The 25914-nt window shown below is 41.1% G+C and overlaps 1 protein-coding gene and 1 long non-coding RNA gene across 3 annotated transcripts; one reads left to right on the top strand and one right to left on the bottom strand.

The window, feature by feature from the left end:
* Positions 1-27: 27 nt before the first annotated feature.
* Positions 28-7580, bottom strand: LOC101939713 (uncharacterized). 2 transcript variants are annotated; one of them, XR_010600209.1, is made up of 4 exons: positions 7373-7580; positions 5921-6107; positions 3999-4165; positions 28-1805 (listed from the first exon to the last, which is right to left on the bottom strand). It is a non-coding gene; the product is annotated as an uncharacterized LOC101939713 (long non-coding RNA). The 2 variants fall into 2 exon arrangements; XR_010600208.1 differs by lacking the exon at positions 7373-7580 and adding an exon at positions 6490-6732.
* On the top strand, positions 6717-25741 carry FBXO28 (F-box protein 28). The gene is made up of 5 exons (XM_005289591.5): positions 6717-7028; positions 17800-17909; positions 19581-19719; positions 21433-21628; positions 23608-25741. The coding sequence occupies exons 1-5, from the start codon at positions 6813-6815 to the stop codon at positions 24000-24002; spliced, it is 1056 nt and encodes a 351-aa protein (XP_005289648.1). The 5' UTR covers positions 6717-6812; the 3' UTR covers positions 24003-25741.
* The last annotated feature ends 173 nt before the right edge of the window (positions 25742-25914 follow it).

The raw sequence follows: 25914 nt of genomic DNA, 5'->3' as shown, positions 1-25914 counted from the left end.
AGATAAAAACATAAAATACTCTTGCTGGAAGCTTGTAACAAACACTACTTTATTCTTAGAATTCAGAACAATAACAAATAAGAATCCAAAATCAGAGAGAGAGAAAGCAGGCTGCTTCCTAAAAATGCAGAGGCACAGCTCACGCTGACCGTTTGTCACTCTAGCCTGGCTGGCTACACACAGAGTGAATCTGATCACATGCTTCCCTACAGAGCCCTAGCAAAACCCCATGGAATGTAAAGTGCTATCACAATTTTAACACAATTTTCAGAATACCACAACATCAATGAGTTTTGGATGCAAAAGGAATGCAGGATCAAGCCCAAAATAGTTTTCTTAGGCCTGCTCTACACTTAAAAATGAGATCATCGTCACTCAATGCTGTGAAAAATGTTGCACCCTGAGCACTACGGTAAAGTCAGCCTAACCCTCAGTGTGGATGCAACTTGGTTAATGGAAGAATTCTTCTGTTGACCTAGCTACTGTTTCCCAGAGAAATGGATTAACTACACTGACAGAAAAAAAACCTTCAGTCGACGTAGGAAGCATCTACGTTAGGGTGCTACAGCAGCACAGCTGCAGTGCTGTACTGTGTCACTGTAGCGTAGACATGGCCTTAGAAGGTCTGCAGGTTTGGATCCTTAGTTAATATATTCTCTTCGTCAATTTACATATTCTCTTCATATATTTTCATATTGACATATTCTCCCAGTGCTCATAACCAAATGATATTCTATTTTGGCTTCATGTTACAGCAACCTGCTGCTACAAGATCAGGAAAGGACTGTAATGATAGACAGACACAGGGGATCCGATTCCAAACCTAGTGTGTAACTCTATTCTGGGTGTCTCATACCTGCCTCTGACAGATGATTGATGGCCTGTATTTTTTTTACACTTTGGCAACACTCAACAGCTTGTCATGCCAATAAAGCCTGATTCAGCTGATGATCATCAAAGGCATTTCCTGTCTGTCCTTTTTAGGGCCAAATTCTTTTCTCAAATACATTAATGTAAATTTAAAGTAACATGCTGAAGCCAAAGGAATTACTCAAGATTTACACCAGTGTAGCTGACAGAATAATTGGGCCCTTAATTAGGAAATCATGCAATCTTTTCCTGGTTTTGTGAATGTTCTAAGAAAAGAGGTGGAGAGCAAAAGCCATGTAAGCTAATACCTCCTCATAATTCTCCTTCCTATTTCGGTAGATACTGCTTCACTGCTTTTCTGAGTCAAAGCCTCTTTAGTTAATTGTACTTTTCCCAGCATATTGTAAGCACTAAATCTTTAGATCGTAAAACTTTCAGGGCTGCGACTCTCTTTTTTTTGTGATTGTACAGCACCCAGCACAATAGGGCCTCAATCCCAATTGCAACCTTGGATATTACCATATTTACTACTAATAATATTAAACAAATTATAACTTCCTCTGTTGCACAACAGTATACACTGAATCCATCTCCCTCCACACACCAGACCAGTTCCTCAGCATCGGGCCTATCAGGAAGTGACCTTGAATGGTTCAAAGGCCTGGGAGTGGCCCTCTACACAGGACTGGATTTCACACCTTTGTGAATAAAGGCATGTAGTTTTCCAAGTTGACCATAAGATGTTCCCACAAATCCACTCCAGTTAATATGTAGCTTTAGGGTTGGACTGTTCAGTACTTGAATGGCAGTAAGTTGGATTTCCAAGGAACATCCAGAGTGATGTGGGAAATGGTGTTGGTGATTCTATAGATGACACTCCTCCACTGGATCGGTACCAAACCAATGGGCAGTTGGTTTTGGATCACTGTCTTGACCTTTCAGATGAGACATAAAAACAATATCTGGGTAAATTCCCAGTTGGGTAATTGTCACCTATGCCCCTTAAACTCAGTTCTTATCTGTGGTCAATAGGCATTTCCTACATGTCTGGAGGCCTGCAGTTTTAATATTAACACTCCTTAGAGGAGAGGACCTTTTTGACCACAAATCCAGAGAAACGTGGGCTCCAGCCATCCTTTCTCCCTTACATCATCTTGGAGGTTGAAGGTTTCTAACCCTGCCCAGGGTACTTTGCATCAATTTCTCAAATACCAATCTTAAACCACCTGGATTGTGGCAAAACAAAATTTGTTGAACAAGAGAGAGAAAATCAGACTGGGCAAAAGCAACTGTTTGCATGACATGTCCAGCCTGATGCTGCGGAAGCTAATTAAGGTCAGTCTAATCCATGTTGTTTTAGTTAAGAATCACAATCTTACATTTATAGAGAATGCATTTTCTCCTTCCCTGGCTAGTGTCTTTCTGAGACCGAACCCTCTGGTCTATGGGTGGGCATGATACATCTCCCACCTGATTTGCAATTTTGCTTTCCTTTTCAGATTTCTTTGATGTTCCTGACCTATTACCATATGCGACACCAAGCCCAAGTGACATCGGTATTGATTAAGCAATACTGTATTACAGATAAAGTAAAGGCCTGTACCTGGTTGGAAACTTCTTGCACTGTGTGCTATATGGCTATATAGTAAAAGACAGTCCCTGCCCCAAAGAACATACAATTTTAAAGACAAGCTACAACAGCTGGGTGAACAAACAAAGCAGGGAGTGTGTGAGGAAGGACAAGGAAGCAGTAACATGATGTTTTTGCATACACTACTTGCGTTTTGATTGTAGTTGTAACAAAGAGATGAGGGGCAGTATTCTCGGTTTGCCACATGCTTAGTCAGCTGGCATTGTTCTGTAGGCATGTTAATGACTAGGCAGGTATACCTTGGTGTTCTGCAGAGCAAGGGTATTACTGCCTGTGTCTCATGCCATGTCGAGAGTCATTCACTATTGTATTCACTCCTTTGGATAAACAGTTTTGATTCCAATTTTTTTTGTATGTATTTTACAACTTAGGACTTGTCCACACCCAACTTTGCACCAGTTTAACTGAAACTGGTTTACTTAAACCAGTGCAAACCCCTATGTGAACCCGTATTTTGGTATACGAGTGGCTCATTTGGTTCAATTTAAACCTGTTCCCAATTAAACTAATGTAAACCAACATAAGCCACTAAAACTAAAAAAAAAAAAAAGACTGCGGGTTGCACCAGTTTAATTAAACCAGTTTAAACACAAATCTTAATTAAGCTGGTGCAATTCTCACTCTAGAAAATCTTTGCTTCCAAATAAGAATCTTATTGTATCATCTGCATACTTTTGCACGTTAAATGTCCTGGTAGGAGGTGTCACCCTGAAGAGTTTAAAATGAATTGGACTGTACTATATTCTATTTCTCTCCACACTAATTCTACTCTGTATCAAATACTGCATACAAAAACCAATGTTAACAGAATGCTAGAGTTGCAAAGTTAAGCATTCAAAAATTAGGCAGCCAGGAGGAGCAATTACAGGAAAAGTTTGTTCAGCCCCTGCAGCCCTTGGTTGGAGCATGCTCAGTTGCTCTGAGGGGATGGCACATGGAGGGATGGAGCATGTTCAGGGCAGATGAAATCTTCTCAGAATTCCTCTGTCAAATTCTAACAAGGCTAAGCCTGGGTGAACTGAGATTTTTCAGAGGTTTATAACTTGGCCAAATTTGGCAGATTTTCACAGGGACAGCAAAAGCCACATCTCTGACACTAGGGCAGCTTCCATGCCAAATTTCATGTCCCTATTCCCAAGTATGGAGGCACTGTAGTTTCTCAAAGAAACAACTGCAAGAATTTTTTTTTTAACAAAACAGCCTATTTTTCCCTAACCTTCTTTCTGGAAATCACTGAACCATTTTTGCTGAAAGCTTCCCAAAAAATTCAGTGTGACATAGACAACCATCATCATGTCACGATGTTGCATTAGCTCTGAGGCTATTGCAAGATTGTTTTAATGTCTTGCAAGCTCTACAAAAATCTAGATAGATGACAGCTCTAGTAGGGTACAGAATATATATCCTGCATCAACTGTAAACACTGACTGCAAAATCTGCCGGCCTATGATTTGGCATGCACTAAAACCTTTATTACCTTACATAATACTTCCAGGAGTAACTGCCGGGGTGATGGGCTCCAGAGTCTCTTACTATGGGCTCAAATGGTAGGCCACTATTAAGGCTATATTGTGGATCATCTACAGATAAGGATGATGTATGTTTTTCAAGATTAAGCACTGGATCATTTACAAATTGACCATTCTAAAATATGATACAGAAAAAAGAAAACATCAGATTCAGCAGAGAGTCTGAGCTTTAACTCAGCAGACTAATTACTAATTATTTACAAAACTATATCTTAAAAACAAACTTTTCAAGTTAAGCATTCAAAACAATTAAAAACACATTTGTAACTAATGGAAATTGCTTTTTCTTCCTAATTTTGAAAATGTTAATGAGCTGTCTGCCTGAACTATATGTGCCAAGTCACAAACCTATCGTGAATCCCCGTAACTGGATTGAAACCACTTACGGTTTGTCTTGGAAAGGCTGTCAGATCCTGAAATTATAGAGGAAAAAGGAAGGCCTTGTTCTAATATTGGCTTGTAGTTTTAAACATTAATGGGGAAAAAATAAGGCAAAATGCCTCCAAATATGTACTTGGCATATAATGTTCTGCTCCCAGGTAGGAAATATTCATTTCAGAACACATTTTTGGAATGCCATTGTGATGATACACATAAAGGCTTTCCCATTGTTTCTCTGCTGCTCCCAAATTACTCCTTCATTAGCGGACTAGCCCTTTGAGAGAGGCCAGTTCCCAGGATTGTCTTTGAAAATCATAAATTAATCTCCATCCCCTAATCATTTACCTTAGTAACCAACAAACAACTAGTTACTTTTTCATCGTAGCAGGGGAAATCCACAGGGATTTTAGGTAGCTAAAAAGTCATTAGTTACAACAAGAATCATCATGACATTTTCTAAGCCCAATGGAAACTATATTCTAGGTCTGTTTATCCTAACCCATCCCTTTGGTGGACCACATTTTGCTGTTATTTCCATGAAATTTCATTAACTTCAGAGTTGTTACTCATGTGCAGTTGAGAGTTTGGTTTGTTCTGGCTATCCTTTACCCTCTATATTCTCTGGATCCATAGGATCAGTCTGAGAGCTGCTCTAACTTGGGACAGCTGGCTATGGTCCCCAAGCTACCATACACTCTAGCCATTCCCTGTCCTCACCCAACCCACCTCTCCCCCACTGGCTGCAGGAAGGATAACACCTAGACCAAATGAAAAACAAAGTGATGCTGCCACTTGGGTTCCTTGCTGAAGTACACTGACACCTTGGTTCCCTCACTTGGGGTACTCTCCTTGTCCTGGGTTGTTGCTACTACTCCTATTGAATTCAGGAGCTCCTGTGGTACTCAACTACTGCAGGCAGGCACCAGGAGCTCCTTTGTGGCTGCTAAAACAGCTCCTAGACCTGTTCCTCCTTAATACACCCTCTGGTTCCTGCTGCTGCCTCTCCCCAGAAATGGGGAAAGGACTCTGACCATGGTGGTGGCTCCTCTTGCTCCTGACCCTCCCCAATTAGCCATTGGTACTGATAGGTTGGGGCAAGATGGTGATAGGCTCAGAAAGGTGCTCATATCGCATATGGGAACATGTTGCCAGCTGGGGATTTGTGAGTAGCCTCCACTCCCTATATGCTGCCTAAACAGCACAAAGAGTGGATCAAGGCAGAGAACTCCCCATAATATTAACTGTGATTCACGGACCTTTTGGAAATAGTATTTGTTCTATGTACCATGTATGACCTGAAGAAGAGCTCTGTGTGGCTCAAAAGCTCGTCTCTCTGACCAAAACTTGGTCCAATAAAAGATATTACCTTACCCACCTGGTCTGTCTAATATCCTGGAACCAACACAGCTACAACTACGCTACGTATTATTGTGATGCAAACAGTAACAATAAGAAGTGGTCACCCATTTGTTTTACATGCACATACAACCTCTTCTCCTATCTGTGATCGAGCAGCAGGAGGCCGGAGGACCCCATGGATGTTCAGTCTCTCTCCAATTTATTTGCAGGAGGCCTTTGGGCCAAAGACAAGGTGCCTGGACAGCTGGCAGTTCTGAGAGGCAGTACTGTTGTTGGAGAAGCAGGGTGGTCCAACAGAGCCTCTTAGAGGAAGAGCCCTACAGAGGGAAGATGGGCACTGTCTTCAGAACCTGTGTGGGACAACCCTGGGGCAATACTGGAGCTATCTAAAATGCCCCCGTGCCCCCTTCAACAAGGGCATGGTGGAGGGGCAGCCTGGGGTATTTCAGCCCGCAAACGAACAGTCTGCTGGCTGAGGGGTCTGTCCACAAAGCCATCCCTTTTGTTCTCCTTCCTTGACCCCTAGGTCGCTGTCGGGGGCCTCACTGTCAGCTCTTCGGGGACAGGCCCCCTCCTTCCTCGCCAGCGATACCCCACAGAGCAGTAACTCCCTCGGGCTGAGGCGCCGGGCTGGATTTGCTGGCCCCGGAGGATCAGCTCAGCGTAGATGACACCCCGCTTCCAGCCGCTCCCACTCACCTATTGCCACCCCCGGGGCAGCTCCCCGCTGGGCGCTAGCGGCTGGGGGAAGGGGCTAGTCACAGAGCGGGGTACACTGGGGTGCTCAGGGCGGCGCCCCCAGGCCGCTCCAGCGGCAGCACGGGGCCTGCAGGTGGATCAGGCCACTGGCGCCCAAGGACCCGGGGGGTCACAACCCGGGAGGGGAGGGGACGGGACGGGCCAGGACTCCCCTCCTCCCCCGCGCGCCCCGTAGCGGCGCTCAGGGCGGGCGGGGGGCGGAAGTGCTGTCACAGGAAGTCCCCCTCCCCCCAGCCGAGGACTGGAGGGGGACAGGGCCCAAGATGGCGGCGGTGGCGGAGGAGCGGCTCCTGTCGGAGGGGGAAGGAGGCGCCATGGGCTCGGCGCGCCTCTCCCCGCCCCCGGCCCCCCAGCTCCAGGGGGCCCCGGCGCCCTTGGAGCAGCTCCCTCAGAGCAACACGCTGGTGGGGCTGCCCATCGTGGCCATCGAGAGCATCCTCGGCTTCCTCTCCTACGACGAGACCAGCCAGCTCCGCCTGGTGAGGGGCCGGCCGGGGGGGGCTCCGTGGGGCGAGGGGGGCCGGGTCATCAGCTCCCCCCGGTGGGGGGCGAGGGGGGCCGGGAAGGCAGCGCAGGGGAAGGGGGGAATATCAAGCCAGGGCCCGACTGAACCGAGGGCCCTGCTGCTGCTGGAGACCCCCGAGTCTGTCATGTCTGTGTCCCTGCTGCTGGTAGGGTTGGGGTGAAATACCCCCCCCCCCCCAGGTTTTGTCTACTGCAATTACTCGGGTCTGTCTGGAGGAAAAGGAGGTGGGCGGAAGGGGAGAGGGGTCCACTGTCACTATCTCTTGCAGCCTGATGTCGCCCGCTGGACCGATCTTACCTCAGTACTGTGCTGGAGTTGTGGAAAAGCCAGGCAACCCTCCCCCCATCTTCTGTTCAGTAACTTCTTAGTTGCGGGGTGCGTTTGTCCCCTTTTCCTCCCCCCCCCACACCCCTATTAAGAGCCCCTGTGTTAAGCCTTTTGGTTTATTTGCCTCGGGAGGCATGCTATTTGTTTGCTCATCAGTTTCCTTACTTAATTGTTACATTCAGCTCCTTTATGATTTAGTTGGGGATTGGTCCTGCTTTGAGCAGAGGGTTGGACTAGATGACCTCCTGAGGTCCCTTCCAACCTTGATATTCTGTGATTCTTAGAAATGGTAGCATTATGTTCCAAGACTGTTCCTCCTCTATGAGATGCTTCCTTGTGGGTTTAGTTTACTGAGTCCACATGTCCACTTATTATTTGTAGTACAGTAAGTGTACATGATAGATACAAAATGTATAGGAAGACAAGAACTTTGCTGCAAAGAGCTTAGGCCCAGGTCCACTAAGGGACTCAGGCACTATAGTGTTCAGCATCTAACCTTTATAAAATCACAGGAACAACAAACACTGTGATCCAGAATGCCTGGGTTAGGTGCCTAGGCTCCCTGTAGAATGAATGGGGAGAGAGAGGCACCTTAGAATGAGATCCACAAAGCCAGCATGCTAGACCTGAAGATGCCTAAGATAGCCAATGGGAGATGCTGAGCAGAGGGGTGTGTGTTAAGCCCTGCCTCTCTTTCAGAGATAAGTGCTTAAGTCCAGGCTGCAGGGAAGTGTTTAGCTCTGCTAGCAACCTGGAGAAAATAGGTTGTCCTGCCGCCTGAACTGTGTTTGGGGTCTGAAACTAAATGGTTGGGGGATGTGGGAGGAGGACCTCCCTAATAACCTTTAGCCTAATGGTTAGGGCACCCACCCAGGATCTGTGAGACTCCCAGTGCAAGTCCCTCCTGCTCCTGATGGGGGAGAAGGGGTTTGAACAGGGATCTGCCACATCTCGGGTGAGTGGTCTAATCACTAGCCTATAGACCAGTGGTGGGCAACCTGCGGCCCATCAGGGTAATCCAGTGGCGGGCCGCAAGATAGTTTGTTTACATTGACCGTCTGCAGGCACGGCTCCCCGCAGCTCCCAGTGGCTGCAGTTCACCATTCCCGACCAATGGGAGCTGCGGGAAGCGGTGCTGGCCACCGCTTTCTGCAGCTCCCATTGGCTGGGAATGGCGAACCGCGGCCACTGGGAGCTGCAGGCAGCCGTGCCTGCAGATGGTCAGTGTAAACAAACTGTCTCACGGCCCGCCAGCGGATTACCCTGACAGGCCGCATGGGGGCTGCAGATTGCCCACCACTGCTATAGAGTAATTTTAACTCTTTCACTGACCCAGTTAATATTTAATTATTCATTTGTTTTATTAAAGTGTAACAACTTCAATAGGAGAGATTGAGGAAGATCCATATCAAAATATTCCATAGCCTAGTAGTTATGGCATTCATATGAGAGTTGCCAGATCCTAGTTCAAATCCCTTTTTCCCCCTCGGGAGGAGAGGGCACTTGAACTGGGGTTCTCCCACATCCTGGGTGAGTATCCTATCCACTAGGTTAAAGGTTTTAAGGAATGTTCTTCTTCCCTCCTGCCCCCCAGATTGCCTGAGGGGCCCAATATGGTAGCCATGCCCAGAGGTCGCCTACCAGATCAGGTCTCTGGATGTGACTTAAGCAGATGAACACCTTCTCTTTCCAGGCTTGTGAATCATTCTGGGACTTAGGCAGGAGATAGGCATCTGAACCTTTATCATGAGGCAGTAGTGCTTAGGCAGGCGATAGGCACTTGGGTGCCTAGGGTGAGGCTGCAGTACACATGCCCAGAGGAAAAAACTTAGGTGCTTAGTGAGTTTAGGCATCTACAGGTCTAGGTGGCAGCTGAATGGGAGTTTTGTGGATTGCAGTGGCAGGTAAAAACAGGATTTAGGTGCCTGAGTACCTTTGTGGATCACACCCCTACTGTCTCACTCAGACAGACAGGTCAAGAGTTAAGGTGCAAAAAATGTGCAGAGATGTAACTGAGATCAGTGTACCTCATGCCTGTAGTGTCTGAATAGCGAGGGAGTATAAACTCTGGATCCAGCCAATAAATTACTGTTAATGAATTTGTCGTGGATAATGAAGTAGAAGGATTAGGAAGCTTATATAACCCTCGCTAAATTTGTGTGCCATACTGTTTCTATTTTAAGACCATGTAATTAGACTTTCTCTGTAACAAAACAAATATTAGAACTCTAATATCATAAACATATTTCTACAGTAATTTGGACTACATTTCTGGGAGAAATATTTTACAAAATCTGCCAATATCCTGAAGTGTGTTTGTCTGATTCTGATATTAAATTGAAACTCCTTGAGACAGGGCTCCATTTCTGTTTATGCAGCACCAAGCATGCTGATAATCAGTAAGTATTTTCCTCCAGGATGGATTAAGTCCACCAATCCTCATTAAGGTGTATGTGTGTTATTTTGAAAGTAGGCTATATTTCAGACCTGCCCAACTATGAAGAAACCTTAATAACAGCTTTGAATATACTACTTTGGCGAACTTCATTAATATGGCTCATTATTAAAGAATGATGGTTAAAGTATAGTCCTAGGAATTGTGGGATTTTGCTTCCAATTCCACCACAGTCTTTGTGTGTGACATTGCCTGAGTGATGTGACCGCTCTCTGCCTCAGTTTCCCTGTCTGTAAAATAGGGATGATATTTACCACACCAGGTTGTGAAGCTAAATGAATGTTTGTAAACATGCTGAGATTCTTGAAGGAAAGCAAAGTGTTATATTTACCTAGGGGGAGTATTTTGTGATAGTGGACTACTTTTGTTGAGGGGAAAATAACACTTTTTTTCCTTTTCTGGACTCAAAAATGCTTGGTTTGCTAATAAGTTGGTTATTATGGAGGACGGCTGCTATCAATAGAAGTGGCGGTGGAAGCCCTATTGTTGGAATATTTAGAGTTAGGGTGAATAAACCATTAACAAATATACTGTAGGGAACAGTACTGCACTGGATGAAGGATGAACAAAATAATTCAGTGGGTCTATTCCATCTTTAATTTTTGATTCAATGAAAGAGAAAAACAAATCCTTTCACCAAATAAGTTCCTCAGAAGGCATTTCTCTAAAGATAGATGCAGAGGAGAATTATTCCAAGAGAATACACCCCTCTTTTCCGACCAGCCACTGACATCAAGAATCTCAGTGTAAACACCTCTGGCTTCTACTCCTCCAGGAATGGAAATATATAATCATCTTCACTTTATCTGACTGAGGCTATTTAAAGGGATCACTCAAAAACGAAAACAGTTCATTAAATGTGTTTAATCAGCAACCACATTGAATCCAGTAAAGAGGAATTATGCAAGTTTTTAGTGCTGTATGGGAACCGTAGAGCCAATTCTAGACAATGAGATTCCAATGTGTATGTTAAATCTTTTTCATAGTTCCCCTGAAATTTTGTGGAGTTCAGGTAGTAATCTGCCTTAAACTCTTCAACAAATGCTCAAGTATAAGTTCAGAAGGCGATGGCGTTAAATAATATCAGTAGACTTAGTAAAGGCTTGCATGTTCCCATCAGGCTGTAATTAATAGTATAGCCAATTGTTTGACTACACTTGTTGGTTCGTTATGAAAAATGTTTTTAGAGACCAAATAACCAAACTGAGCCAAATTTATTGTCCAAAGACAAAACAGTACAATATGAAAAGGAGACAGACATATACCCTCCTTTCAGGAAGCAATTCCGATCTCCCAGTGTGTTCACTTTATACATCACCTAAGATCCAGCCCACCAGTTTGTACCTGTTCCTTACTGTGTTGTTCTGTATCTTACTTATCTTTATTTTGGATACTAGCATTCCAGGTACTGGTCTGTGAAGGCACCTCCCCACTTTGTATTGGGGCAGACTATTAATGTATTTTGCCTTTGACAGTTTTCCTTTTCCCTTATGTAAAACGCCAAGTTGTACTATTCCAGGCATTGTGGGATATCAAGAGTGAACACCGTTGTGGGGAAAAACAATACAATTCAGGTGGTATATTCATCCATGCAATATTCATAGTGTGCACTTAATACATACTGATGTGGTCTAATATGTATAACATACGTAGGCTAACAAGGCCCTGCTATCTGTGGTTCTTCAAACATTCCCACCACAGAATCATTTTCAGTACAAGGCTCTACCTAACTCCCTGGGTATGTATTGGCTCCAATTGCATATTTAAGTAAGAGAAGAATGAATGTGTCTGGTACTACACAGCATCTTGATAAAGATACCTTCCAGGGAGCAAGCAAGTCAAATGATATTAGTTAACCTGAGGTGCTCAAATCTATAATAAATGTGCATAATTTATAATAAATGGGACCAAAAGTAGCCTAGCTCTCTTACAGAATATTGCATTCTGACAGTAACGATGGGTTCTCAGAAGGGAAAAATCTTTTGAAGATGATCATAGAATCCCATATGCGATTTGCCATCAGGACATCAATCAAGAAAACAATTAAGCTACTAGGCATGCATTGATAATGCAGTGGTTGACTCTGGACTTAGTTAGTAAATAATCAAAGAAGGATTATATAATTAATGCCAATTACTATGGGTTTATGGAAGATAGATCCTGTCAAACTAATTTGATTTTGTTTTGATGAGACTACAGGTTTGGTTGATAAAAGTAATTCTATTGATGTAGTATACTTAGACTTTTGTAAGGGGTTTGACTTGGTACTGTACGACACTTTTGATTAAATAACTAGAACAATATAAAATTAACATGACGTGCATTTAAATGGATTAAAGGGTGGCTTAATGGACAGGTCTCAAACATTGTAAATGAGGAATCATCATTGAGTGGTTGTTTTTCTGATGAGGTCCCATAGGGATCTGTTCTTGGCCCTATACTATAACATTTTTTTGTCAATTACCTGAAAGAAAACAAAATAATCACTAATAAAGTTTGCAGATGACCCCAAAATTTGGGGGAGTGGTACATAATGAAGACATGTCGTTTAATACAGAGCAATCAAGAGTCCTTGGTAAACTGGATGCAAGCAAATAATTTGTGTTTTAATACAGGTAAATATATATATGTTTAGAAACAAAGAACGTAGGCCATACTTAGAGGATGGGGGACTCTATCCTGGGAATCTGTGATTCTGGAAAGGATTTGGGGGTCATGGTGGATAATCAGTTGAGCATGAGCTCCCAGAGGGCAAAAGGGCTAATGCAATTCTGGGATGTATAAACAGGAATCTCAAATAGGAGTAGAAAGGTTATTTTACCTCTGTATTTTGCACTGCTGCAACCACTGGTAGAATACGGTGTCTAGTTCTGGTGTCCAGAATTTAAGAAGGATATTGATAAGTTGGAGAGGGTTCGAAGAAGAGCCACGAGATTGATTAAAAGATTAGAAAACATGACTTGTAGTTAGGCTTGTTAGAATTTGATTTTTTTATTATTTTGGCAGATATCAATATTTTAGCTTTTTATCTTTATCAATGTAAATGTTCACAGTTCCACATAATTATGGCTTTTAATTTTTTTTACATTTTTATCTATTTAAATTATTACAGTTGTAGGAAAGTGTGCAGAGGTCAGACAATTATTTTAATAACAGTAGACACAAATTCAAAAAATTAAAGCTTTATATCTGTTAAAACACATTGTCAACGTCACATGCCAAAATATACAAAACAGATATACTTTAGGGCTGTCAAGCGATTAAAAAAATTAATTGTAATTAATCGCGCTTTTAAACAATAGAATACCATTTATTTAAATATTTTTGGATGTTTTCTACATTTTCAAATATATTGATTTCAATTACAACACAGAATGCAAAGTGTACAGTACTCACTTTATATTTATTTTTTATTACAAATATTTGCACTGTAAAAAACCAAAATAAATAGTTTTTTTCAATTCACCTAATACAGGTACTGTTGTACAATCTCTTTATCATGAAAGTTGAACTTTGAAATGTAGAGTTATGTACAAAAAAAACCTGCATTCAAAAATAAAACAATGTAAAACTTTAGTTTAGAGTCTACAAGTCTAATCAGTCCTATTTCTTGTTCAGCCAATCGCTCAAACAGACACATTTGTTTACATTTCCAGAAGATAATGCTGCCTGCTTCTTGTTAACAGTGTCACCTGAAAGTGAGAACAGGAGTTTGCATTGCACTGTTGTAGCCGGTGTCACAAGATATTTACACGCCTGATGCGCTAAAGAATGGGGAGTAGGTTTAAAACAAATAAAAGGAAGTTCTTCTTCACACAGCGCACAGTCAACTTGTGGAACTCCTTGCCTGACGAGGCTGTGAAGGCTAGGACTATAACAGCGTTTAAAAGAGAACTGGATAAATTCATGCAGGTTAAGTCCGTTAATGGATATTAGCCAGGATGGGCAAGGAATGGTGTCCCTAGCCTCTGTTTGTCAGAGGGTGGAGATGGGTGGCAGGAGAGAGATCACTTGATCATTGCCTGTTGCGTTCACTCCCTCTGGGGCACCTGGCATTGGCCACTGTCGGTAGACAGGATACTGGGCTAGATGGACCTTTGGTCTGACCCAGTATGGCTGTTCTTGTATCTAATTTGCATTTTTTCAAATTTGCAGTGAAAGTGTTCTAAAAATGAACAGCATGTGCTGGGTCATCATCAGAGACTGCTATAACATGAAATATAAGGCAGAATGCAAGTAAAACAGAGCAGGAGACATACAATTCTCACCCAAGGAGTTCAGTCACAAATTTAATTTAACACGTTATTTTTTTAACGAGCGTCATCGGCATGGAAGCATGTCCTCTGGAACGATGGCTGAAGCATGAAGAGGCATATGAATCTTTAGTGCATCTGGCATGTAAGTATCTTGTGACGCCAGCCACAACAGTGCCATGCGAATGCCTGTTCTCACTTTCAGGTGACATTAGGGTGACCAGACATCCCAATATTTAGGTGTTTGTCCCGTGTCCCGACCGATCTTTGGTCGGGACGCAATTTGTCCCGATATTTCGCTACGCCGGCAGCACTCGGTTTTGTTTTGTTTTTTTTTCTCTGCCGGCGGACACCCCCCACCCCCCGTGTCCCGCTATTTTCTTCCTCTCATCTCGTCACCCTAGGTGACATTGTAATTAAGAAGTGGGCAGCATTATCTCCAGTAAATGTAAACAAACTTGTTTCTCTTAGCGATTGGCTGAACAAGAAGTAGGACTGAGTGGACTTGTAGGCTCTAAAGTTTTACACGGTTTTGTTTTTGAATGCAGTTATGTAATCAAAAAACCTACATTTGTAACATGCACTTTCATGATAAAGAGATTGCACTACAGTACTTGTATGAGGTGAATTGAAAAATACTATTTTTTATCATTTTTATAGTGTAAATATTTGTAATAAAAGTAATATAAAGTGAGCATTGTTTATTTTGTATTCTGTGCTGTAATTAAAATTGATATATTTGAAAATGTAGAAAAACATTCAAATATTTAATAAATTTCAAGTGGTATTCTATTGTTTAACAGTGCGATTAATTGCATTAATTTTTTAATTGCGATTAATTTTTTTGAGTTAATCGCGGGAGTTAACTGTGATTAATCAACAGTCCTAATATACTTAAATCGAACTCTTAAGTTCTCAAGCAGCTTTCTCCCCTCGCGCCCCCCCCCCCCCCTTCATTTTGCCTGTCTGGAAATTCCATTTATTATCAATGAAAAAATATTTCCATTGGTTTGTGTGTCTATTGGCATTTATTGATTAAAAAATCAAATCCTTCCAAGCCTGCTTATACTGATAGACTCAAGAAACTCAATCTATTTAGTTTAACAAAGAAGTTTAGGGGGTGACATGATTACAGTCTATAAGTACCTACATGAATAACAAATATTTAATAATGGGCTCTTCAGTCTTGCATAGAAAGGTATAACGTGATCCAATGACTGGAAGTTGAAGCTAGAAAAATTGGAAATAAGGTGTACATTTAACAGTGAAGGAGTCATTGGAACAGTTTACCCAGGGTCATGGTGGATTCTCCATTATTAACAATTTTTAAATCGAGATTGGATGTTTTTTCTAAAAGAGATCCTCTAGGAATTATTTTGGGAAATTTCTATGGCCTGTGCTATACTGGAAGTGAGACTAGATCAGCGTTTTTCAAACCTTGGGTCGCAACCCAGTACTGGGTCATGGAATGTCAGACACTGGTTCACTCTGGTTAGCACCGCCGACTGGGATGTTAAAAGTCCCGTCGGCAGTGCTGCCCAGTGAAGGCAGGCTAGTGCCTATCTGTTTTGACACCACGCTGTGCACCGGAAGCGGCCAGCAGCAGGTCTGGCTTCTAGGCAGGGGGGCCATGGGGCTCTGCGTGCTGCCCCCGACCTGAGCACCGGCTCCACATGGCCAATGGAAACTGGCGGGGGAGGTGCCTGTGGCCGAGAGTCGTGTGAAGCCGCTTGCACGCCTCTGCCTAGGAGCCGGACCTGCTGACCAGGAGCCGCCGGAGGTAAGTCCATGCCCCAACCCTGTGCCCCAGCCTTGAGCCACCCCAAACCCCTCATCCCTGACCGCACCCCAGAGCCTTACATTAAACATATGATCAAACCCCACAAGTTAGGGTGATTAAAAATATTCTGGCTATGTTCCATTCATATAACACCTCCATGATCTTTAGTATATTTTTATGCTGTATTTTGGCTAACCACAGCTGGGTCCACAGAAGTCTTGGCTGACTGTTTTACTCACTTTAACCCTAAACTGTACTGGTTAGCCCAGTGTTTCTCAAATTGGGGTCGCCACTTGTGTAGGGAAAGCCCCTGGCGGGCCGGGGCAGTTTGTTTACCTGCCCCGTCAGCAGGTCCGGCTGATTGCGGCTCCCATTGGCTGCGGTTCACTGCTGCAGACCAATGGGAGCTGCTGGAAGCGGCGGCCAGTAAGTTTCTCGGCCCACACCGCTTCCTGCAGCTCCCATTGGCCTGGAGCAGCGAACCGGGACTGGTGGGAGCCACGATCGGCCGGACCTGCAGACGGGGCAGGTAAACAAACCGGCCCGGTCTGCCAGGAGCTTTCCCTACACAAGCGGCAAACCCAGTTTGAGAAACACTGGGTTAGTCTAATTTCTAACCGTACACAATAAACACTTAACACTATACATATGTGAAGGCATCACTTCTTAAATAATTAACCCTTTAATAACCAGTTCCAACAATTACTTGAACAAGTCCCCCAAAAAAACCATGGGATGTGGGTTCTACTTTCTCTCTCTTCACTCGATGGCTAACGTGCTTTTAGCTGATCAAGAGGTATTTACCCTGTCAGGACCCACCGAGCAGCCCAGGGCAAGCTTGCAGTACGTGGATCAGGGCACAGTGCGAGAGAGCTGAAGGGACTGAGATAAGGTAGCACGGACCTGTGCGGGTAAATCAAGTCTCCTACCACCTCAGTGTGGATCACCGGGCCCCAATGCAACTGTAATTTCAACTTCAGGTACCTCTACATTACTATACAATTCAACTTACAAAGCCCCCTTAATACGTGTGTAAAGGAATCCCCTTTTTGCAAGTTTCTAAACCCCAATGACTAGTCAATAATACCCAATGAGGATGACATTAGAGTGCAATCCCACATCACCCCACATGCATCCTTACACAGTTACAATTTCCCTGGAGACCTAGTGGTGAGAGACAGGTGGTTACTCATGAGGGTCCTACCTTGCCTCTGGCATGCCAAGTGAGTCTGATGGTCAACACCATGTTAGTTTAGCTCGAACCTGTGGTTTTTTTAGATTTTTCATTGTTTGTTTATGATAACCAAATCATATATATTGCTGTGTAATAAAACATTTCCATAAGGTTGGAAAGTCTTGTCTATGAAAACCCCTGCCACGCAAGTGGGACAATTGCCAAAAAAGTCTAAGATCAGTCTCTGTTTGTCCCTCTGCACTCCTTCAGACTTCTCTGAGAGAAAATGCTCTGGCAAAAAGCTTCTAGGTGTGAAATTAACTGCAAAGTGGGGTTTTGTCGTCTTTGATATATTAAACAACTTTTGAAATATCCGGTCCTATCTCTCTTTGGAGGATATTGCTAGGACCGTTAGTGGACATAAATAACGAGTCTTTAAACATGAGCCTTTAAACTAAACTGCTGCTAAACTTTATTAACATGAAGGAAGAAGTGATACAGATTTCAATGAATTTTGAAGTTGCCTTTTTATATAACAAAGAATCAGTAAAGGGCAAACAATTTTATTTTGCATTGTAGTTGACATTTTATCCAATTTAGGATTAGTTTGCAAATCAGAAAGAATAAAAACTAATCTTGCACCATTGAACAAGCACAGACTGACTAATCATGAAAACAACCTGTACTTTGGTTTGAGACATTTGAAGTTTCCTTTGTTCTGTATTTTAAAAATAGGTTTGTAAGCGAATGGACTTGGTCTGCCAGCGAATGTTAAATCAGGGATTTCTGAAAGTGGAAAGATATCACAACTTGTGTCAGAAACAGGTTAAAGCACAACTTCCAAGGTATGTGCCAATTACAGCTATGGGTTCCAAATACTGTATCTTAAAACACATAAGTAAGAACACAGTAACATTATTTCTTAGGTTTAAAGCTAAGACTGTAAAAGTTTACTTCAATTATCTAGTTAAATTAATGTGTTTTAGAAAAACATTGACAATATTTTGGCTGTAATTGGAATTATCTGGTTCAGTTGGTAAAATTCCATGGTTTATTTTTCTTGTAAGAACACTTAGCCCAACCCTAAAGTCTGTTTGTTTAGATAAATGTTATCCTGTTTGTTTGTTTGTTTATTTATTTATTTGCTTCCCAGCCTGTCGGGAACTGAAGTGCTGTCAGAAGAGAGAGGAAGTGTCCAGTATTACTCAAAATCAACTCCTCTGGCAAATCTAGGAGCCATGATAACTTGCTCCAAAAGGAGTGCCAACTAACCTACCTTGGCTAAAAGGATTTTTACCTACCTGTGCAATTGAGTAGACGTGAAACACATTTTTCATGTAACCTGGGATTAGAAAGGCATGATCTAATTTTGCATGTTTTCTTATCATGTGTTTTGGAGCTAAGGGCCAATCAGCAACTGCATGGACACAGTATCCACTAACATAATTTGGAGCTGGATCATGGGCATTAGAAGACAATGTTAGAAGGGAATGAGAGAAGCTGCTTCTCACTTCTAAAACCTGATAATTAAGCCTAATTTATTGTCATGATTTAAATGGTTTCATTTTAGGTGTTGGTCCTGCTTTGAGCAGGGGGTTGGACTAGATGACCTTCTGAGGTCTCTTCCAACCCTAATATTCTATGATTCTATGATTTTATTTCATGATTGTTACCCGGCATCAAAAAAGCTCAAACAGTCATCAGTTCTCTCAGCTCAGGTGAAGCTTGGGACTGAGCAAGTATGGAGGCTGGATTGCTGTTTATTAGTGGTGGTGGTTTTTAGGTCAGTTGCCAGAACACACATGGATAGTGATGACAAAATCGCATTGAAGCACTCTGCCCCAGTGCATTGTTTTAAGACTACTCCTTCTAGTCCTTTAATATTTTTAATCTTGGATTTTTTTAAAAACTAGGATGCCTTTACATATACTAATTTGGATTAAAAAAATTTCACAGTAATGATTCAAGGAGAACCAAATTTGACAAATAGATCTAAAAATTATTCCAGTGTTTAGCAAATGTGCAGAGTCATTTGCTGGCTGGTTCTTGACAGCTGCAGCAATCTCTTGAGAAGGACAAAACTACTGGAAGTACAGCTCTACCCCAATATAATGCGTCCCGATATAACATGAATTTAGATATAACGCGGTAAAGCAGTGCTCCGGGGGGAGGGGGGGTGTGTGGCTGCGCACTCCGGTGGATCAAAGCGAGTTCAATATAATGCGGTTTCACCTATAACGCGATAAGATTTTTTTGGCTCCCGAGGACAGCGTTATATTGAGGTAGAGGTGTAGTTGTATTTCTTTCTGACTCTCAGCAGGTAAATGGCCATGTGATACAAGATTCAGAAACTCTGACTAATACACCGGATGCTGCCTGTTGGATCTTGACTTACACCTGGGCTCTTAAGAGCAGAAGGATTTAAAAGAACTACTGTTGCAATACTTCAATTTTTGGTGGCTTAAAATTGCTAAGGCTGTGGTGTCATTTAATGGTTTCTGTATGCTTTCTTCTAGGCGGGAGTCCGAAAGAAGAAACCATTCATTAGCTCGCCATGCAGACATTCTTGCTGCTGTAGAAACAAGGCTCTCTCTGTTAAATATGACTTTCATGAAATATGTGGATTCCAATCTCTGTTGCTTCATACCTGGAAAGGTAAAATATAAAATTGCTTGCTTGTATAAATGTGTACTGTTGCTAAAAAATCATATTCCTCAGTTTCAAATTATTAACAGCTGTAGCTGCCTAAAAGTGTAGTATAGTGCATCAATCATTCTGGATGTACTTAGACATATTATAGGCAGCCTATGTACTGTAAGGGCTACCCTATGAATAGATATGCTTGTTTGAATGAGTTGTTTTTTGGCTTTATATTAATGATCCAACATGAAAAATGGCTGTTGATTTGTTTTAAATTAACTCAGTATGCCAGTTGTGGATCATATTCAATAAATGTATTCATTTAAAGAAATACTTAAAAATGCTTGAATTGGTCACTGTTCTTTGCAGGTTCACTTTTACTGTTCATACGTCTGCTACTGATACCTTTGAACAGATAGAACTCGACTTACAGTTTATTCCTTAAAAGTATGTAGATGCTGTATGTAGAGTTTGAGTAGTCCAGACTTAAACTGTAAACACCAAACTGGAGGCCATTCCACCACAAACTCTCATCACCCAGATTATCTTGTGCAATATTTTTGGTACACTTCTGTAACAAAAAATGTATATTTGATGTGTTCCTAACACCATCTGTTGAGTATCAGTTAATATTAAGCATTTTAGGCCAAAGACAAATTGAACTTGAGTTTTTTCAGTACATGAGAGGAACACTTGTTTTTTTCCTAAAATTAGAAATACCATTGGAATACCTTGCTTAGCTATTTTAGAATATATTATCTGTGGTACTGTATCACCTAGCATATATGTTAGACCTAAACAAAACAAGAAGGTATGTCAAAATCTAAGCATATGTGTTCAGCTGTCATGTAAATTTGCTGTTTATTTCCACTGCAGTGTTTCATGTGTATTTGACACAATAGATTAAGCTATCAGAGGGGTAGCCATGTTATTAATCTATTAGATTAAGCTAGTTATATGGACACTTGCATGGTGTTCAAATCACATCTGTCTGTCATTGGCAAACAGCTTCAGGTGTCTTATTTCCCCATCACCATAGTATCTGAGTGCCTCACAAGCATTAAAGAACTTATCTTAGCACTATATCTGAGGCTTAGTCTACATTAGAAAAATTTGCTGGCATAACTATGTCAGTTACTAGTATAGAAAAAAAATCATACCCCTTAGCCAATTTAGCTATGTCAGCAAAATTCCTGGTGTGGATGCAGCTATGCCAACAGAGTGCTTTTGCCAGAATTGACTGCCTTGCTAAGGTGTTCAGTGTATTTGCTAAGAATTTTCTTATGAGTCCCCGTGGAGAACGAAGCATACTGTACTAAGTATAAACTTTATGGGAGAGATTTTAAGGAGTGTACTAATAGTAGAAGTAATAAGAAAAGAAAAGTTGCTAATTGCTGTCCAGGTTACTGTGGAATGCTCCATTACATTTCATGCAGTGGTTATGCAGATTAGTTCATATGTTCAAAAATAACTATTATAGTAAATTTACTGAGTAAAAGTTTCTAAAGATACAATGACAACTCAGACTCTGCCTCCACTGTAAAATACAGCATTTCATTTCAGGTGATTAGTATAAAATTAGGAAGAACACAGGAACAAACTAGTGTAATGGGTATGAAATACCTGCCCATCAGTAGATCAGTGCTATAATTTCAGATTATACCAATAACTATCTTAATTTTTTCCCTTGAACTTGACAGAACATCTAACAGTTCTTAAATATTTTAGGTGATTGATGAAATTTATCGTGTGCTACGGTATGTAAACTCTACAAGAGCCCCTCAGAGAGCCCATGAAGTCCTTCAGGAATTAAGAGACATCTCATCCATGGCTATGGAATACTTTGATGAGAAGATTGTTCCAATTCTAAAAAGAAAGTTGCCTGGATCAGATGTATCAGGTCGTCTCATAGGAGCTGCCCCAGGTATTACTTTCAACCTCTAGTATTTTTAACTTTTTATCTAGCTGTTTTTGTCTATCATGTTGTCTGAAAATTCACAACATTTCACTTTCTAGAAAGCATTCACGCCCTTGTTTGTTTCCCTCAACAATGGAATACCGCATTATAATCCAGCCTCCTGAAGAAAATTAATTTTACATCCTAAGGCCATTGAGTGTGGAATGTAATTGTTTGAAAATTTAAGGAGGCTTTGTTTTGCTAGACTTGAATGTATTTTATAATTATGCATAGTGTGTATTCTTTAAACAAATACTTTTGTACCACTAATGAATGAGACTTTATAATCACACTTGGTTGAAATTTAGCACACAAAGCCACAATTCAATATGTTTGTAGTTTTATTAATAGAATAAACAAATGAGATAGCTTTCTCTTTGTACTACAATAATTTAAGCTAAAGCACCCTTAGATTCTTTATGTAACAAGAACCCAAATGTTTTGTTTTCAAATGAAATATTCGTAGGTGTTTAGTCTAACATGGAAAAGGCCTCTTGGCTCTGTAAAATATTAAACTGGATAAGTTAACACTCAAACTGGCTTTTTTTGGGGAGGGCACAACCAGTTACATTTTTCATACAACTTAATTTGTATGGGCCAAATGTTGAGGCAGGCTGCTGATCTGAGCATATAATGGCCAAAAGTAGCAGAAAAGATGCATGTCCACTAGCCTGTGTAGAATATACATACAGGCTCAGTCCCAACACCTTAGGTTACTAACAGATATAGTAAAGTATCCATCACTTGGAGTCTTTAAATCAAGTTTAGATGACCTTCTAACATCTATACTGTAGTTCAAACAGAAATTTTTGGTTGACACGGGAATCTAATTTAAATTCTATAGTTCATGTAGTGCAGGAGGTCAGAATAGATTACAACGGTCCCTTCTGGCCTTAACTTGAACACAGATGAGACTTCTACTGAGAGTCTCTGCTAGCAAGTGTTTGGGGGAAGTGGAATGAACAGCACCCACTAATGGCATGAGCAGCAGATTGGAACATAGCACAAGTCCCCATGGCTCAAAAAACATAGGACACATTGATGTAGCCTACTATCTCCCCATACCTCCACAATGCTGTGATCTGTAACAACACTTGATGCTTAAGGATTCAGTGTTCTCCCCACAATGAAATTGGAACTCCTTTGTTCAGGCTATGCTGCCTTTTTCAAGATTTGCCTTATCTCTGTAGTAACATAGGTAAACTCATTCATATAGATTGATGGACTTGAGTTATTCTAGGCTTGCGTAACCTTTCCAAAAAGGTGAAATACTGCTTTAAAATGTTTAAACAAAACTTACATGATAGAGCTGTTACAATCATGTCAATTTACAATAGCTATTATTGAAAAAAATCACTTCTACAAGTCTCTTGAGTCCTGCAGGTCTTGAAGGAATAGATTGTGCACACTCAGTAATGGCTACTGAATTTTCATGATTTTCCTCTTAACTGTCACTTTTTAAAGACACTCAAACATTACATCAAGCTGACACATACAAAATATTCAGAATTAAGCTGAGTGATCTACTGTATGTCCTGCAGTAAGTCTAGTTACAGTGATGTGTCTAGTTTTTTGGCTTTGTGCATGTCACACCTTTGATAACTTAATTTAGTGGTTTAGAACATAATCTTACATTCATATTTTAGGCAAAAAGTAGTTTTTCTTTATTCAGGAAGTTGAAAATAGCTTATGCTTTGACCTCTTAAAATCTGAAACATTGGGTGTAATTGTACCCTGATTTATACTATGAGCAAGCTTATTGACTTTCCTGTATATTGAGTATCTGTAAATAGTATTTTACATAGTCATAGTTTTACAAACCACTAATTATTCAGATTCTGGATTGGTCAACAGAATTGAACAGAGGGTATAAATTGGGGCACAATTTGAAACATTTTGTTTAAACACAATGTAGAAAAAATAATCTTAAATCACTTTCTCTGAAGTTCCAGGTCCTTCCGCAGCCCTAACAACAATGCAGCTATTCTCCAAGCAAAACCCTTCTAGGCAGGAAGTCACCAAACTCCAGCAGCAAGTCAAAACGAATGGTGCAGGTGTGACTGTTCTAAGGCGGGAAATTTCAGAGCTTCGCACCAAAGTGCAAGAACAACAGAAACAGCTCCAAGACCAAGACCAGAAACTGCTAGAGCAAACCCAAATCATAGGTGAACAGAATGCCCGATTGGCTGAGCTTGAACGCAAACTGAGAGAAGTAATGGAAAGTGCAGTAGGAAGTTCTTCAGGTTCTGGTTCAAATGAGGAGTCCCTTAGGAAACGGAGAAAGGCAGTTGAATCCATAGACTCTCCTAGGAAATCCAAACGCCTTCGAAACAGAAAATAACTTTGGAGTAAATGACACCTCCAGAAGATTACACTGCTTTAGTAGCCCAAGCAGATTTGCTTGTCTGGATACTGTGATTAGCAGCATGGTGTCATTTAGGCTGCTGGCTCTTCAAAACACCACATAGACTTGAACAGTAACTTTCTCTCATTGTTGAGACTTTTTCCCTCTGCTTCTGTCTGGGTGGGCCTAATGCACAGGATCTTTATAATTTGCAATAGATTTGTACTAACCAGACCTGCTCTATCATGTTTTGAAGAGTTAACTTTTTTTTCTGTGCAGGTGATATGTGTTAAAGTAAACTTATTTGTGTTATGCATATATTCACATAAGAGATCTTAAATAAATCCAGTCTTGACTGATTAGAAAGTTAAGCTTACAAACAGATGTCCTGTTCACTTGAAGAAAAGACCCACTTTTTAAATCTTGTTTAAAAAAGTTGACTTTTTTGTTACAAGTGACCTTGTCTGGAATGTCTGAAAAGTAGTGAATACTTTTTGGAATCTATGTAACGAGTAAAAGTGACTTCTTACGCTACAGTATTGGCTATATATTTTTGTAAATTTATGAGCAAGGGACTTCTATCCAGGTTTCACACACACACATCCTAGTTCTAAGTCTCTGGAGCCATATTCTACATTTGCATGAATATCTGCATGCATTGCTTAGTCAGCTCGCTAAAAGCACTTGCCTGGAGTTGCTCTTAAACCTCTACTTTCCCAGAGTTGTAGAGCAATTTCTTAGTCCTCAGCCATAACTTAGCATCTGCTTTCAGCACAGCTGCTTTCTGACAGTGAGGAGGTCTTGAGACCACTTGTCAACAAGTCGCAGGAAAGGAAAGTGTATTTAAGCAAAGCCTTGTTGCTGCTTCCACTGCCTGTAGCTTGCAGGTACTCTAGCTAAGCCAAAGCTTGAGAATTCAGCTGTTTTTGCCTATGGGTCCTCTAGTTCATAGGCCAAAATGAACCGAGTATTGGTCAAAAGTTATCTGTTCCTTTAACAAAACAGGCTTAGTGGGACACAGTTGGAGTGAAACGTTGTATTATGAAACTATTTCATGTTGTGGAAAAGAGCTCTCTGTAATACTTAACTATATTCTAGCTTTCCTTATCCTAAAAGGTAAATCACTTCAGACAAAAAAGCTTTAATTTCTTTTGCACTTCTGTTTTGAGCTTGTAACTGGAAAAGCATGTCTTGCACTGTTCAGTCTTTTGATCGGTCACTTTAACAACCTCAGAGTTGTTGTGTACAGTGATTATTTTTTTCCAGTTGTATATTTTTGGAACCTTATACAAATATCACTGTCCTTGTTTTATTTTAATGTACTAAACAATGTAGCTTTATCATTCGACTTATGTTTTCTTTTAATCAACTGTTGCCTTGGGTTTAGGTGGAATTAAATTCGGGCATCGCACTGAAAAATGCCACCTACTGGTGGTAGTTTAAGGTTTTGGAAAGTACCGTGGGTTAAAGTGCAAGTTCAACACTATTATATCTTCTATGCCTGTCCATGCAATGTGGTTCTTGTATTCAAATTAACCAAACAGAAATCAGATTTTGTTCTGTCAACTCTTTTGTGATAGTTGACTTTTTCTTTAAAATTTATTAATCCTAGGTTTTACTTCTTAAACACATTTACTTCATATCAAATGTTTCCCATGAAACGTACCATCACAATTTAATGTCTAGTTTTTGGCAGAGTGTTTAATTTTTAAATAAACTTGTTTTGCTAGTTCAAAGTTATTTTACAATGGGTTGTTTCCTTAAACAAAACCTATTAGCAGTGGGTAACCATTCAGATATCACTCTGGAACAAAGTTTAATAGCAGATGGCCTTTCTTTTAGCTGTTCTTAGTCTGTAGAACTTGGTTTTTGAACTATAACACTGTTACAGGAGAAAGGCCTGTTGGAG

Source organism: Chrysemys picta, chromosome 3 (assembly GCF_011386835.1).
Source record: "Chrysemys picta bellii isolate R12L10 chromosome 3, ASM1138683v2, whole genome shotgun sequence".
Lineage (NCBI taxonomy): Eukaryota > Metazoa > Chordata > Testudines > Emydidae > Chrysemys > Chrysemys picta.
This window is presented reverse-complemented; position numbering and strand designations above follow the sequence as displayed.